The sequence below is a fragment of the Pipistrellus kuhlii genome, unplaced genomic scaffold, assembly GCF_014108245.1.
Source record: "Pipistrellus kuhlii isolate mPipKuh1 unplaced genomic scaffold, mPipKuh1.p scaffold_m20_p_6, whole genome shotgun sequence".
In the NCBI taxonomy this organism is placed as follows: Eukaryota; Metazoa; Chordata; class Mammalia; order Chiroptera; family Vespertilionidae; genus Pipistrellus; species Pipistrellus kuhlii.
The window spans coordinates 52746684-52761140 of NW_023425562.1; the positions used below are offsets into that span (position 1 = coordinate 52746684).

Genomic DNA, 14457 nt, shown 5'->3' on the forward strand with positions numbered 1-14457 from the left:
TGCTACTGCTATGGAAATTTTTAACCTGATATGCTATATTGTAGGGAATAAGCAAAGCATTCTTGCTTCAGTCTACCTACTAGGATTTGACTGGAAGCTCCATTATTAAGAAAGCAGATTTAAACTCCAATTTTAGAGTCTTCTATTCTCAAAACAGATATATTAACCTGAGTCGGAGATTGAGTGACTATTATCTGTATCTGAAATCTGTGATGGGGAAAATGATCTGATCACTATAGGGTCTTTCATGCTTGTGGAACAGACATGAGATAGTATATGTATCACTGGCTTCTGGTTCTGATACAAAATTTGCACCCAAGCTTCACAACTTAAATATGTGCCTTAGGTGAGTCTCAACTTCATTATTACCTATAAAATTTTCTCTCACAGCGTTACTCTGAGGACTAAATGACCGATATGGGTGAAACCAACTGGTAATACCTCAGAATTACCTTCTGAATTAATGGTGTCGAAATTCTACAGCTGCAGCATAATAAAGGTACAATAATTTCCTACATTTCATTTTCCTGAAATATTAAGATTGAGAAAATAATACTTGCAAGCAAAGTGTAATGATACCTTTGGAGGAAAGGAACTAAGTTCTGAGTATTCATATTATCACTACCTTGCTACACCTCCATAATCTAAACCTTCTTCTCCTGGAAAAATCACCCACAAACGTCTTCGCAGATCTTGGGGACTGAAGCTCATTATCTACGAAACAATAAAGTAAAATAATTGCTAAAAGAATTGTTGAAACACCATTCTATCACCTCTAAGTTTGAAATCTCCTTCATTATAGGATACTTAAATTCCCCTTGACATAGAATTGTTTGTGCTCTAATCAACACCACACATAAACAAAATACATTCATGTTTCATATGTATTTATACATACTAATTTTCTTTTAAATCACCCTACTATTCACTTATAAAGTTGCTTCTCTCACTTGCTTAGAGCAGTTAACTGTCGGCCTGGTCAGAGGTGAAGAGCTTTTTAAGGTTCTGTATTGGTAAATTTGGATTTAGCAGCCAAAAGGTACACGTAATAGCTAACTGGCGAACTTGAAAATGAAAACCAGTGGCTGCAGAGAGGATCAAGTTTACTTTGGAAATACATTCTCAATAGAAACTTATAAATACCTAGAAAACTACTCAAATTTTGTGTCCCACTACAGTAGTTAATAAGATCATATTTATCTTTGAAGGACAGTACCATTATTGAGCTTTGGGTTCTTTCTCTGGAAAATTATTTAATTACCTGCCAAAAATGGGGCCTGTAGAACATTACAAATATTATTACTCTTAAAAGAAAAATGGCAGGGCTGGGAGAGAGAGAAGTTGACACAATGCCTCTATTTTATGAAATGATATGAATGAACACTCACATTTAAATTCCAAAGAGGCTCAGTAATTTGCTTATGCCAGGGCTTCTCTCAGTTCCCACAAAACAGATATATCACTTTTATAAATTCATATCTCACTCAAAAAAGAAAATTTTAGATGTAACAAAAAATGCAATGCTTATGCCATGTTTATGACCAATTATTCTATAAGTACCACAGGCTAGACATATAGCAATCAAAATAAAAGGTTAAAATTGCTCTCTCTGGCTATTCCTTGTCTTAATGGCTCCTCCCCAAACCCTAGGGCTATCACTGATATCTCTGGAGATTCACTGTTCCCTGGAAAAAATCTATTACCTAATAATAGACAAACATGTAAATTGACCATACCTCTGCTATGCCCACAGCCAATCAGAGTGAGTATACAAATGAACTCAACAAAGATGGCGGGTTAATTTGCATATGCAGGTGCGGAGCGGCTGGGAGGGGCAAGACGCCTGCTATGAGGGGGAGAGGGGATGGCGGAGAGAGCTACAGGAATGGTGATTTGGACAGAAGCGAGGACTTGCTAGCTCCCAGGCAGCTGGGAGTGAAGCGAGGGGAAGGAAGGCCTATTCTTGCATGAATATCGTGCAATGGGCCTCTAGTCTTTAAATATTATCCTTTAACAAAAGTTTAATATGAAGGGGAAAAATTTTATCCTTCAATTTTCCTCATAAGCAGTCATGCTATGTTAAAAAAGCACTTACTACCCAAAACAACTTTATCCAACAGTTATCAAAAGAAATCTGAAGCTAATTTTGCTGTCAAACTTGTCACATTTTCAAAGCAATCAATTTTTTTTCTCGTTTTAAATTTCATATTTAATTCAATAAATGTCAAATATAAGATGACAATTTTAAACAACTATTTTAGCACTATCTTGTCTGTCATTCTGCAAAAGCCTCTAGTTTCAGAAGCCAAAAGATAAAGGTACAATCATGTTTTGCTACTTTTCAGCATTGCTATAAGCAAGTTATGTTCTAAGAAAGTGGCCCACCAGAGTCTGCATACTCAGTGACACACAGTAGCTATTAATATAAAAATTAGAAAAAGGTAACAATTGGAGTAGTGAATGGCGTTGGAAACTCACATCAGATCAAGGGAATCACTATAATTCTTTAAATAGCCTTAGTCAGCTCTGCTGCTGAAAAGCTGTCTGCTCCTACTTAGCAGGATGCCAACTGGCTTTCCCCTTTCAATGTTAATAACTGAAGTTCCATTATGAAATCAAAATACCTATTTCTGAAAGGAAGTCAGATACTGTCAACTATCTCAGGCAATCTCTCTTTTTTTTTTTTTTTTTTTTCACTCAGTGTGGCATTGGAAGCTGTAACTATCACAATTATTATAGGGGCTTAATAATAAGACTCACATCCACATCATGAAACAGGGACTAACTGCATGTTTTCATATTAACACATTTTTTCAATGATCATTTAATCTTCCCTACAACAAAATCACTTAACATTTAGTTGCATTTGGATAGTAAAGTTGCAAAATAAATAATAAATTAACTCTGGTTCTTAAGACAACTAAAATAATTTGTTGCCCAGCTAGTGTGGCTCAGTGTTTGAATGTCAATCCAGGAACCACGAAGTCTCTGGTTCAATTCCAGGTCAGGGCACATGCCCAGGGTTGTGAGCTCCATTACCAGTAGGAGGCATGCAGGGGGTCTCTATCTTTCTATGCCCTCTCCCTTCTTCTCTCTCTCTCTAAAACAAATAAAATAAAAAATTTTATATATAATTGATGACTTCTGAAAAGATCTTTTTTTTAGATATTGGAACTAATGACCACTTTCCTATATAAAAATATTTTAATTATAGGAGTACCATGTTTATTGTAAAAATGCAAGAATTACAGAACTATAAAAACTATAGTCTTCCCAACTTCTTTTCTATCTGTCCAATATTCATATGGATATTTTCAGACTTTTGTCTATCAAAAGCCTATTTTCTTACTTAAGTATCTATATCAAATTAACCATTTAGCTTAAAAATACTAGTAGAAACCAGAAATTCACTAATCACTTTTAAGTTACTCTGATCTTTCAAAAGTACAAAACTATCTGAATGTTCCTAAATTTTAAGTAGTAAGGTAGCTAGCAATGAGATTAGACTTAAAAATTCAAGGACTCCAACTCAAAAAGTTCCAAACTGTTTAGATTAAATTGCCAACACCAAAAGATGGTTTGGGCTGGCAGCCAGGGGACAAACCATTGAGTGTGAATCAAACAGTACCTGCTGAAAGGAATCCTCAAACAATGTTTTTCTTGTCACTGTAATCTTTATGTGCTGTGGCATGGCCAGTTGCTGAAATATAAAAATGACTTAAGTCAACTCTCACCATTTAAAATGGCTTATCACAAAACCAAAAAGGATAAAGTTTTATTTAATTTTATTTTAGCTTACTAAAACAAGTAGACTCTGAATATGACTCTATATTCAATAATGTTTAACGATGCATTTGTGAGCCTTCATGCTAACTATATATCAGTTAATATATATAAAATACAGAGGAAAAACAAGATTTCATATGCACACAGCTTACTTACTGAGTCAAATCTTTAATTTTATTTTCCAAATACTAATTCAGATTATTCTTGTCTAGTTAATTATAAGTTTGAAGTTTAAAAATATTCATCATAGTTAACATTTTAAATAGTACATTAATTTTATTTAGAACCCATAATGAAATAATTTAGTAAATATTACATATCAGAAATATTTTATCTCATTTGAGAAAAATACTCTGGATATAACCATACATATGTATCTGTATCTATTAAAGTGATACACATATAATTATATCTAGCAAATGCTAGCTATGAAAGGAGACAGTTATAATTTATACATCAGAAAATTTTTTTTAATATATTTTTTATTGATTTTGTACAGAGAGGAAGGGAGAGAAATAGTTAGAAACATCGATGAGAGAGAGCCATTGATCAGCTGCCTCTTGCACACCCCCTACTGGGTATATGCCTGCAACCAAGGTACATGCCCTTGACCGGAATCGAACCTGGGACCCTCCAGTCCCCAAGCCGACGCTCTATCCATTGAGCCAAACCGGTTTCGGCCATCAGAAAATTTTTTAACTCATTTGAGGATTTCTGCAATCTGAATTAGTATTAGTACTGGAAAGAGAATAGCACTGTTTTCTTATTTGAATGGTTTCAAATTTATTATTGTGGACAAAAGAAGCCATAAATTATCTGACAGATCTATTTCTTTGCCTTAAAAATAGGAGAAAGAGCCCTAGCCAGTTCGGCCCACAGACTAAAGGGTCCTGGGTTCATTCTGGTCAAGGGCACATATTCAATATCTCAGCGTCAGGTTCGATTTCCTGCCTGCAGGGTGCGTGTAGGAAGCGACCAATTGATGTGTCTCTCACATAGATATTTCTCTCACTGTCTCTTCCCCTCCCTTCCACTCTCTGAAAAAATAAATAAATGAATGGAAAAAATATCCTCTGGTGAGAATTAAAAAATAAAAATAGGAAAAAGAGATTCTGATGTTTCCCATTTTACCTGCTTTGTTATGAGTTAATTATTTTCATAATCACTGATTGTAATATAAGCAACCAAAACAAAAGAAAGGGAGTATAGAAATATAGACCCAATACTAACCTGACACCAGAACCGGAAATACTGAAACTTTGCCTTAAAGTCCCGTACGTAGGCTATCTGGGGTCCATTGTCTCTGAGGAAAAATAGAAATATGACACATATAGCTGCTTGTAAGGAAAGCAAAATACCACACTCCCTCAGTATTCAGCAGTCAAATTCAAAACACACTAGTATAGCTTAATCCTACTACCACCCTTTAAAATTTTTATTTCCCAGGATAATTTTTAAGTAAAAGACACAAATTTTCATCTTTTGAAAGCCAATGTTATGGGATTTTCTCTTATATACAGCCAAATCGAACAGGAATAGGTAAACTAAGTCTATTCCTCATATCCATTCTCTCCTTTGTCCTTAAATCAGACTTTTAATATTTACCTGGACAGACTGCTACCTATGATAAAGACTACATTTCCCAGTGTGGCTGTGAGACTAACAATGATTAATGAGTTGTAAATGAAGTGTTGTGTAGGATTTCGAGGAAGGCTCTTTTAAAGAGAGCTGAGAGATGTGGAAAATATTTTTTTCTCTTTTCAATTTGTTCTTCTTATTCCAGCCTGCAGTATAATTATGACAGCTGAAGTCTCAACAGCTATCATAAACCATGAGGTAACTGAGGATACAGTTCAAAGTCTGAGATAGTAGAACAGAAAGAAAAAAGCCTAGATCACTGATGACATCATGGGGCTACTATAAAGCTCCCCCTGAAAGTCATGTTTCCCCTGGAATACTTTTATTTTGATTTAAAAAAAATATATTTTATTGATTTTTTACCGAGAGTAAAGGAGAGGAATAGAGAGCTAGAAACATCGATGAGAGAAATACATCGACCAGCTGCCTCCTGCATACCCCCTACTGGGGATGTGCCCGCAACCAAGGTACATGCCCCTGACCGGAATCGAATCTAGGATCCCTGAGTCCGCAGACTAATGCTCTATCCACTGAGCCAAACCGGTTTCGGCTCCTCTGGAATACTTTTAATTTCATTCTTTAAATGCTCAATATAGAAATACAATTAATTCTGTATAGTGACTTTGTATCAAACAATACTGTTACATTTACTTACTAATTCTAGAAGTGTTTTTTTCTAGAATCCTTATGATTTTCTATATACATAATTATCTGAGTGAAAAAAGGACAGTTTTACTTTTTCCCTTCCAATCTATTTTTTTTCTTTCTTTCTCTTATCTCACAGCACTACAAATACAATGTTGAATGAAAGTAGTGACAGAACATATTCTTGTCTTATTCTTGATCTTAAGTGTGATGTTGACTGTAGGTCTTTTATAAATATTATTTCTCAGGTAATAAAGTTTCCAAGGCAGCTGAGAGTTTATCATAAATTAGCATTGTATTTTGCCAAGTGCTTTCGTCAAATTATCATTATTTTTCTCTTTTAATCTATTAATGTGGTAAATTACACTGATTGATTTTTTTATTCTCATCTGAGAGAAAAAATTGTATGTAAAATCAATCTTGCATTCCTGGGATATATTCCACATGATGATAGTATAATATTCCTTTTCTATCTTACTAAATTTAACTTGCTGTTATTTTGTTAAAGATTGTTACACCTCTGTTTACATAAAGATTACTCAAAATATTTTTTAAAAATGTTTTTGTCTGATTTTGGTATCAGGGTTATAAAAACCATATAAAATGAGTTAGGAAATATTCCGATCTCTTATATTTTTATGACAGAATTTGAATAGGATTTTGTCACCCTCTCTAATCCGGGGCCCCTCGGACATCCCTCTCACACTGGCTCCTAACTGTTCCCCCTGCCAGCCTGATCACCCCTAACCACCTCTGCCTGCCTGCCTGATTGCCCCTAACTGCACCCACCTGCCAGCCTGGTTGCTCCCAACTGTCCCCCTCTGCTGGCCTGGTTGCCCCTCTGCTCCAAGCTGGCCTGGTCGCCCCTCACAGTCTGCTGTTCAGTCATACGTCCGGTTGTTTCAGTTGTGACGGCCCCTGACTTTTTATATATTAGAATTTTGATAAAATTTACCAGTGAAGCTATATGGTCAAGAATTTCCTTTTGGGGAAATTATTTAATTATGAATTCAATTTCTTTACCACATACATAGCTATTCAGATTTATTTCTTCTATGTTCATTTTGGTGACTTGTGTCTTTGAAGGAATTTGCCCATTTGATCTAAATGTTAACTTTATTGGCATAAAGTTGTTCAAAATATTATCTTATTATCTTTTCATGTCTATGGGATATAGTGATGTCTACTTTCTAATATATTAATTTCTCCTTTCTCTCTCCTGTTTACTAGGGGTTGTCAATATTATTCATCTTACTCAAAGATGCCATCGCTAGTTCTGTTTTCAATTCCGGGCAAGGGCACCGACCTTGGTTGTAGGTTCCTTCATGGCTCAGGCCCTTGTTGGGGCTCGTGCAGGAGGCAACTAATCAATGAGTTTCTCTCACACTGATATTTCTCTCTCTCTTTCCCTGTCTCTAAAAATCAATGGAAAAAATATCCTTGGGTGAGGATTTAAAAAAGAAAAACAAAATTGGAGGACTCACATTTCCTAATTTCAAAATTTAATACAAAGCAATAGTAATCAAAATAGTGTAGTATTGGACTAAAGATAAATATGCAGACAACAGAATTGAACGTCTAGAAATAAACCCTCACATATATGGTCAAATGATTTCGAGAAGGTTGCCAAAACTATTCAATGGGGGAAAGGACAGTCTTTTCAACAAATGGTGCTGGGATAACTGGATATCCATATGCAAAAAAAAAAAGAAACTAGACCCTTACCTCCATTGTAAAAATTAACTAAAAATCGACCCAGGACCTAAACATACGTGCTGAAGCTATACAACTCTTAGGCAACACATAGAGTGAAAGAAGATATTTGCAAATGGCATATCTGACAAGGTTTAGTGTCTAGAATACATAGAAAATTTCTAAAACTCAACAACAACAACAACAAAAAAAGCCAACTCTATTAAAAAATGGGCAAAGGAAAGAAAAAAAAGGCAAAGGACTTGAACAGATCTTTCTTCAAAGATATACAAATGCCAATAAGCACATGAAAAGATGTTCAACATCATGATTCATTAGAGAAAGAAAAATAAAAGCCACAATGAGGTACTACTTCATACTCATAGGATGGCATTATATCAAACAAACAAACAAACCAAAAAGAGCAGAAAACAACTGTTGGTGTCAATTGGAAAAATTAAAACCCATGTGCACTGCTGGTGAGATGTAAAATGGTGTACCTGCCATGGAAAATAGTATGGCAGTGACTCAAAAATCCCCACAAAATTAGCATTTGATCCAGCAACTTCACTTATCAGTATATGCACAAGCAAAGATTCGAACAGATATTTATACTTTCATGTTCATAGTAGCATTATTCACAATAGCCAAAAGGTGGAAACAACCCAAATGTCCATGAATAGATGTATAAACAAAAAGTGGTACATACATAGACAGAAATATTATTCAGCTTAAAAAGAAATTAAATTCTGATACAAGCTACAACATAAATAAATATTGGAGACATGATGCTAAGTGAAATAAACACCAAAGAACAAATTCTGTCTAACTCCATTTATCTGAGTAGTCAAATTCATAAAGACAGAAAGCAGAACAGTAGCTGGGGGAGGAGGACTGGAGAGTTATTGTTTAATGTGTATGTCCTTAATGCTATTAAACTGTACCCTTAAAATAGTAAACTTTGTTATATATGTTTTGGCATAATAATTTTTTAAAACTCTATATAAAACATATTACGCAAATGCACAAAACACTTTTCAAAAATGAAAAAGAAAAAGCTAAGGGAACTTTAAGTTAAAAATAATAGAAATAAAGAAAATAATCAGAAATCGGGGATTAATTGATGAGCAGTACTATATTGACAATTTCTAAATAGTCTCATTTATTGCTATGTGTAAAGATGGCAACAATATGAAAAGTTTATAGGAGAAAATATTCAAGAGGGTAATAGAAATACAAAATATCAATATTTAGTGAACACAAATCTATGGGCAGACAGTTCAAAAAATGGTAAGAACTGCATTCTTACTAATTCAGATCTTTTATCAATAGATCAAAATCTTGGGATCAGTTTTTCTTTTTAAAAATATTTTATTGATTTTTAACAGAGAGGATAAGAGAGGGATAGATAGATAGAAATATCTATCAGCCACCTCGTGCACACCCCTCACAGGGGATGTGCCCGTAACCAAGGTACATGCCCTTGACCAGAATCGACACTGGGACCCTTTAGTCCGCAGGCCAACGTTCCATCCACTGAGCCAAATTGGTTTTGGCGAGTTTTTATTTTAATTTTAATCTACAGTTTAGAAAACTCACAGGGCAGATTTTCCAGTGCGTGGATCTATATAGGTGGTTGTTCTCCTATTGTGGTCCACAAAATAAGGAATTCCATCCACTGTGAATCTCATTTCCCAGCCTTCAGGTAAGGGCTTTTCATTTAATTGACTAAAGAACATAAGGAAAAAAATATAAACGAACAAAAAATGTTAGAGTTGCTTGTTGGCAAATACAGAAATTAAAAATACACATAAATGCAGTAGGAATCCAGAAAACCATTTAGTCCAGTATACCTAGTTGTTTACTAGACCTGTTTACCTATGTCCTCTTTATCCTATAAGCATGCTAACATGCCAACATATCCATCAACCACCACTCAGCCTTCTCTTACTTATTTTAGTTGTATTTCCCCATCTTCATAATAACCCAGCTAAACACCCCATGGTAACCAAGTTGCCTATGCTGCCTTAGATGTCTTCATGTTTGATCCCCTGCACCACCCTTACTCTGGCTTTATTCATCCCTTAAACTTTACAACAGCCACCTAACTGGACTTTTTCCTGCCTCTAGTCTCACTCTGGTACTATACTCATTTATTTCATATTAGTGGCCCAGTGTACAAAATTAGAGGGGAGGGAGGAGGAGAAATGTCCCTCAGCCTGGCCTGCACCTTCTCCAATCTCGACATCCCTCTCACAATTTAGAGGACTGCTGGCTCCTAACCACTCACCTGCCTGCCTGCCAGCATGATTGCCTCTAACTGTTCCCCTGCTGGCTGATTGCCCCTAACCACCTCTGCCTTGGCCCTGCACCCAGGACCTGGGCTTCCCTTCCTCTGGCCAACCACAGGCACCCGGGACCAAGGCCAGCTTTGCCCAGGCCAGCTGCAGCTGCAGTGGACAGTGGGCAGGTGGCTTTGCCTGGGCCGTAGTCGCAGGCACTGGTGCCTGGGATAGGGTAGGCATCTTCTTCAGCTGACTGCAGCCCGGGACCGTGGGATGGCGGCTTCTCTATCTCCCAGGCTGCAGCAAGCCGCGGGCGCTGATGCCCGGGACCACTGTAGGTGGCTTCCCCTGGGCCTGGCTTTGTCAGGAAGGACATGCGGATGGTTGTCTGAAAGACATCCAGTCTAATTAGCATATTACTGTTACTTATGTATTAAAGTTCTATTCCTGCTAAGTCTAGAAGCAGCCTCAGAATCCTCTCACCATTCATGTTAAGTCTGATGCACAGTTGATCAGAATTAATACCTGAGGTGAAGCCTCTTACTGCAGCTGTATCTCAGAATGCCTGGCATCCTCTCCGCTTTCTGAGCCAGCTAATAATACATTACCTCAGTCATGCTGATTGAGGTCTTTTTCCCCCTTTCAGTTTCTAGTAGATTACCATTTACTGCCTAGAAAGCAAAATTGACTGTCTCCATGTAGATCGCAAAATAAGGTATTTTCTCATCAATAAAATTTCATTCTTTCAGCATTAGTAGCGTAATTTTGTCAACAACATATTGAGGTAGTAAGTTTATACAAATTGAGTGAATTATTGTTTCAGGTGCTGGACTGTGTCATACACAGATTTCATTTTATCTTTGCAACAACTCTATACAGTAGGTACTATTTAATTATACAGATGAGAACACTGAGGTATAGAGAGATAAGGTAACTTGTCCAGTAAAACCTGAAAGTGGCCGAGTGTCATTTCAAATCCATGAGCCAACCCCTTTAACCATCTTAAAGATGAATAAATTACATTAAAACCAAAGGTAATACATACTTTAAATTCATCACTCCTCAGTTATTTACTACACTTTACTGTTCTGACTCTTGACATTATTTATATCTTTTGGGTCTTTCTGGTGGAATATAATAGTGTTTCACTGCATGTTTCTCCTCAGCTCTGCATTTAGTGGTATCACATTAGCAGCTGAAATCAGCCATGGATGGAGAATTTATGCCAGAGAAATTGGCGATACTATAAATCAGGGTTTTGTTTTCTTTGATTGAGAGCCAGTTGTTAAACACTTACCAGCACAACACTAACCACACTGGTGGCGGCAGTCTCATCAGAATGTGTTATATTATGCAGATAAAAATCTATTTAAACAGACTTGATTTATTTTCAAAGATGGAAGAATTGTTCCTATCAATATTTTAGTTGGTTCATATCTTCACTGATTGTCATCACTGCAAAGTTTTCAGTCCCCATATGGATTGCTGGATACACTATGTCTTGCCCTGTCCCTGTTCCCTTTGTTACCTTAAGGTAGGGGTGTCGAACTCAATCAGAGAAGGGGCCAAAATCTAAAATCCAGCCTAAATCGTGGGCCGAATGGTTTACTGAACAGTCATAAACTGTCATTGTGATGGAAACGCAGCGGAGTGCAGTGATGACAGCGCGGTGCGGGCCACATTGCAAGGCCTGGCAGGACGGATTTGGCCCGCGGGCCTTGTGTTTGACACATGTGCCTTAAGGACTCCATTTACCGTATTTTTCAGACCATAAGACGCACTTTCCCCCCCCCCAGAAGTGGGGGGGAAAAGTCCCTGCGTCTTATGGTCCAAATATAGCCTACACATATACTTTTTAAAAAAAGTTTTTTACTTGCCCGGCTCTGTGTGGTCTCTGTGTGCTTGCCCGGCTCTAAAATGGTTCTAAATGCTGCTGTTTACTTTACAGGGTTGATTACATGTGTTTATGACTGTGATGTTGGGTTTTAATGCACAGAAAATATTTTAGGACACTATTTGTTTCAGAATCTTTTTTTCTTCATTTCCCTTCTCTAAAAACTGGTGCGTCTTATGGTCCGGAGCGTCTTATGGTCCGGAGCGTCTTATGGTCCGAAAAATACGGTATATGTTTAAGTACCAACCTGCTTAAAAATGTAAGGTTTTAACACTGCTCTCTGTTCCCTGTCCTTCAGATGAAAAGTGGAATTGGGCTGGGGCAGCAGAGAGAAATTCAGAAGGGGAGGAATATTGGAGTAATGACTGCAGTGAGCGAAGAGGGAACCTATGTCCTGGGCCACAGGCGCTGGTGCCCTGGACCACTGGGCTGACAGCTTCTCTGGGTGGCTGCAGCCTGGGACTCAAGGGTGGGTGGCTTCTACGTCTCTTCGGCCGAAGCCAGCTGTAGGCGCTGGCACCCGGACTGACTGGTGCCAGGACCACAGGGCAGGCCACTTCTCCATCTCCCACATCTCCATCTCCATCTGACTGGTGCCCGGGCAGCTTCTCCATCTCCTCCGAGGACCACGGGGCAGGTGGCTTCTCAGGCTGGCTGCGGCCTGGGACCTTGGGGAGGGTGGCTTCTCTGTCTCTGGGCCACAGCCAACAGGAGGGCAGGGACAGGGATCTAGAAGTGCTCCATGCATCTCCTGGTGACCGGCTGCACACACAGCCCCTCAGCCCTGCCCAGCCTGCTGAACTGTCGTTACTGTGACACAGTAACAGACAATTTGCCTATTACCCCCCCTTCTCTCTCTCCTCCCTCTCTCTCTGAGAGAGGGAGGAGAGAGAGAAGGGGGGGTAATAAGCAGGTTTTTTTTAAAATACTTAAATGTATTGGGGGGGTAATAAGCAGGGTTTTTTTTAAATACTTAAATGTATTGGCACAAGCTGGTGATTTTCCCTCTCTATTCTCTCAAGAAACCCACATCCATTATATTAAAATAGTTGAATTTTTTTCTTTTTATAAAATATGTGAGTAATGTTTAAGGCCTCTGGGGAAAGAATATGTAACTGATCTTTTTCATAACTGAATCAGAAACAGGGTACAATCTTTAAGTTATTTGTAAACCAGTAAACAAAAGTTCTTACCCTTGACTTCTGGGGTCTTCCCATTGTGTAATACGAGTGTTGTGATTGACAAAATACACTCTACCATTGCCATCCGTTCTCTTTTCTTAAACAAAATAAACAAACAAAGCAAAGCATTAGAGCTAGCATAGTCTCTTCTTCAAACTAATAAGAATTTGCCCATTTCTCATTATACTGTTGATTTTGTAGTTTTTAAATCACAACTTTAAAAGGTTTATTATTTCACTAATAAATTTACATACACTAAAGTTATAAAAATGTGATTACATTACAGAAGCTAAACAATTCACAATGTCCTGCTCAAAGAATCTTTCTGCTCAATCCAACTAACAACAGCATGATTAATTAGCCATTTAACTTTTTAGAGATGACTTCATTTATCCCTAACAGACCCATTGGGTAAGTGATTTTAGTTTAGTTTGAAAGAAACTCAAGACAGTGATTTGCCCAAAATCTCAGAATTAAATGGCAAGTGACAGGATGGAAACTCAGGCCTTCATTCAGACATTTCCCTCCAATACTATACAATTCCCAGTCAAGGCATAAGCCCAGGTTGCAAGCTTGATCGCCAGTAGGGGCTGTATAGGAGAAAGCCATTTGATGATTCTCTCATCACTGATATTTCTATCTCTCTCTCCCCTTCTCTCTCTGAAGTCAATAAAAATGTATTAAAAAACAAACAAAGAAAAGAACTCTTCCACCACCACATAAGAACTACTTAAGTTATATCCTGTATTTGTACAGTTATGTTGGATCTTTCTCCTGGTACCATATCTAAAGTTAAGACATTTTGAGAGTTATGTAAGTTAAATCATACAGATTTTTTTCACTAAGCATTATGGCCTTGAGGTCCATCAGATTGCTATATGTAATAATCCATTTCTTTTTATAGCTGAGCAAAATATTTTAAACTTTAAAAGAAAAAAAATAATTCTAAATACCAAAAAAATTTACTATAATAAAATAGTAAACTTAAAATTTTGGGGAAACTTAATGCCTTTTTGGCTAAATTAAACCAACACACCCCAAAATATTCCCAGATATTAATTCAAGCAAGAGCAAGATTTCATCCACAAATATTTGATTCTCAAAATGATTAAATTCAACGAAAAAATGTATGTAACTTACCCCATCCAGGTGGGAGGGGACCAAGAGGATCAAATTCTTTATTTTGTGATGTTGCAAACAAATCTTGATTCTAAAGAGAACAATAACAAAAAATGTGAAATATTGGACTTACACAACTTGAGAGGAAGCTTGTAAGTTCTGATATGCCTTTCCTGGCCTTATGCAACATTACACACTCTAATAGAGTTCACATCTT

General features: G+C 37.2%; 1 protein-coding gene across 8 annotated transcripts in view; it reads right to left on the reverse strand.

The window, feature by feature from the left end:
* Positions 1-14457, reverse strand: part of ITCH (itchy E3 ubiquitin protein ligase) — a 78630-nt gene that overhangs the window by 15091 nt on the left and 49082 nt on the right. For all 8 annotated transcript variants that reach the window (XM_045574582.1, XM_045574577.1, XM_045574576.1 and 5 more), the window contains 6 exons: positions 14262-14331; positions 13134-13218; positions 9361-9489; positions 5017-5089; positions 3629-3700; positions 626-714 (listed from right to left, as the gene is read on the reverse strand). In XM_045574582.1, coding sequence (XP_045430538.1) covers positions 626-714; positions 3629-3700; positions 5017-5089; positions 9361-9489; positions 13134-13218; positions 14262-14331 — 518 coding nt within the window. The remainder of the gene's footprint in view (positions 1-625; positions 715-3628; positions 3701-5016; positions 5090-9360; positions 9490-13133; positions 13219-14261; positions 14332-14457) is intronic.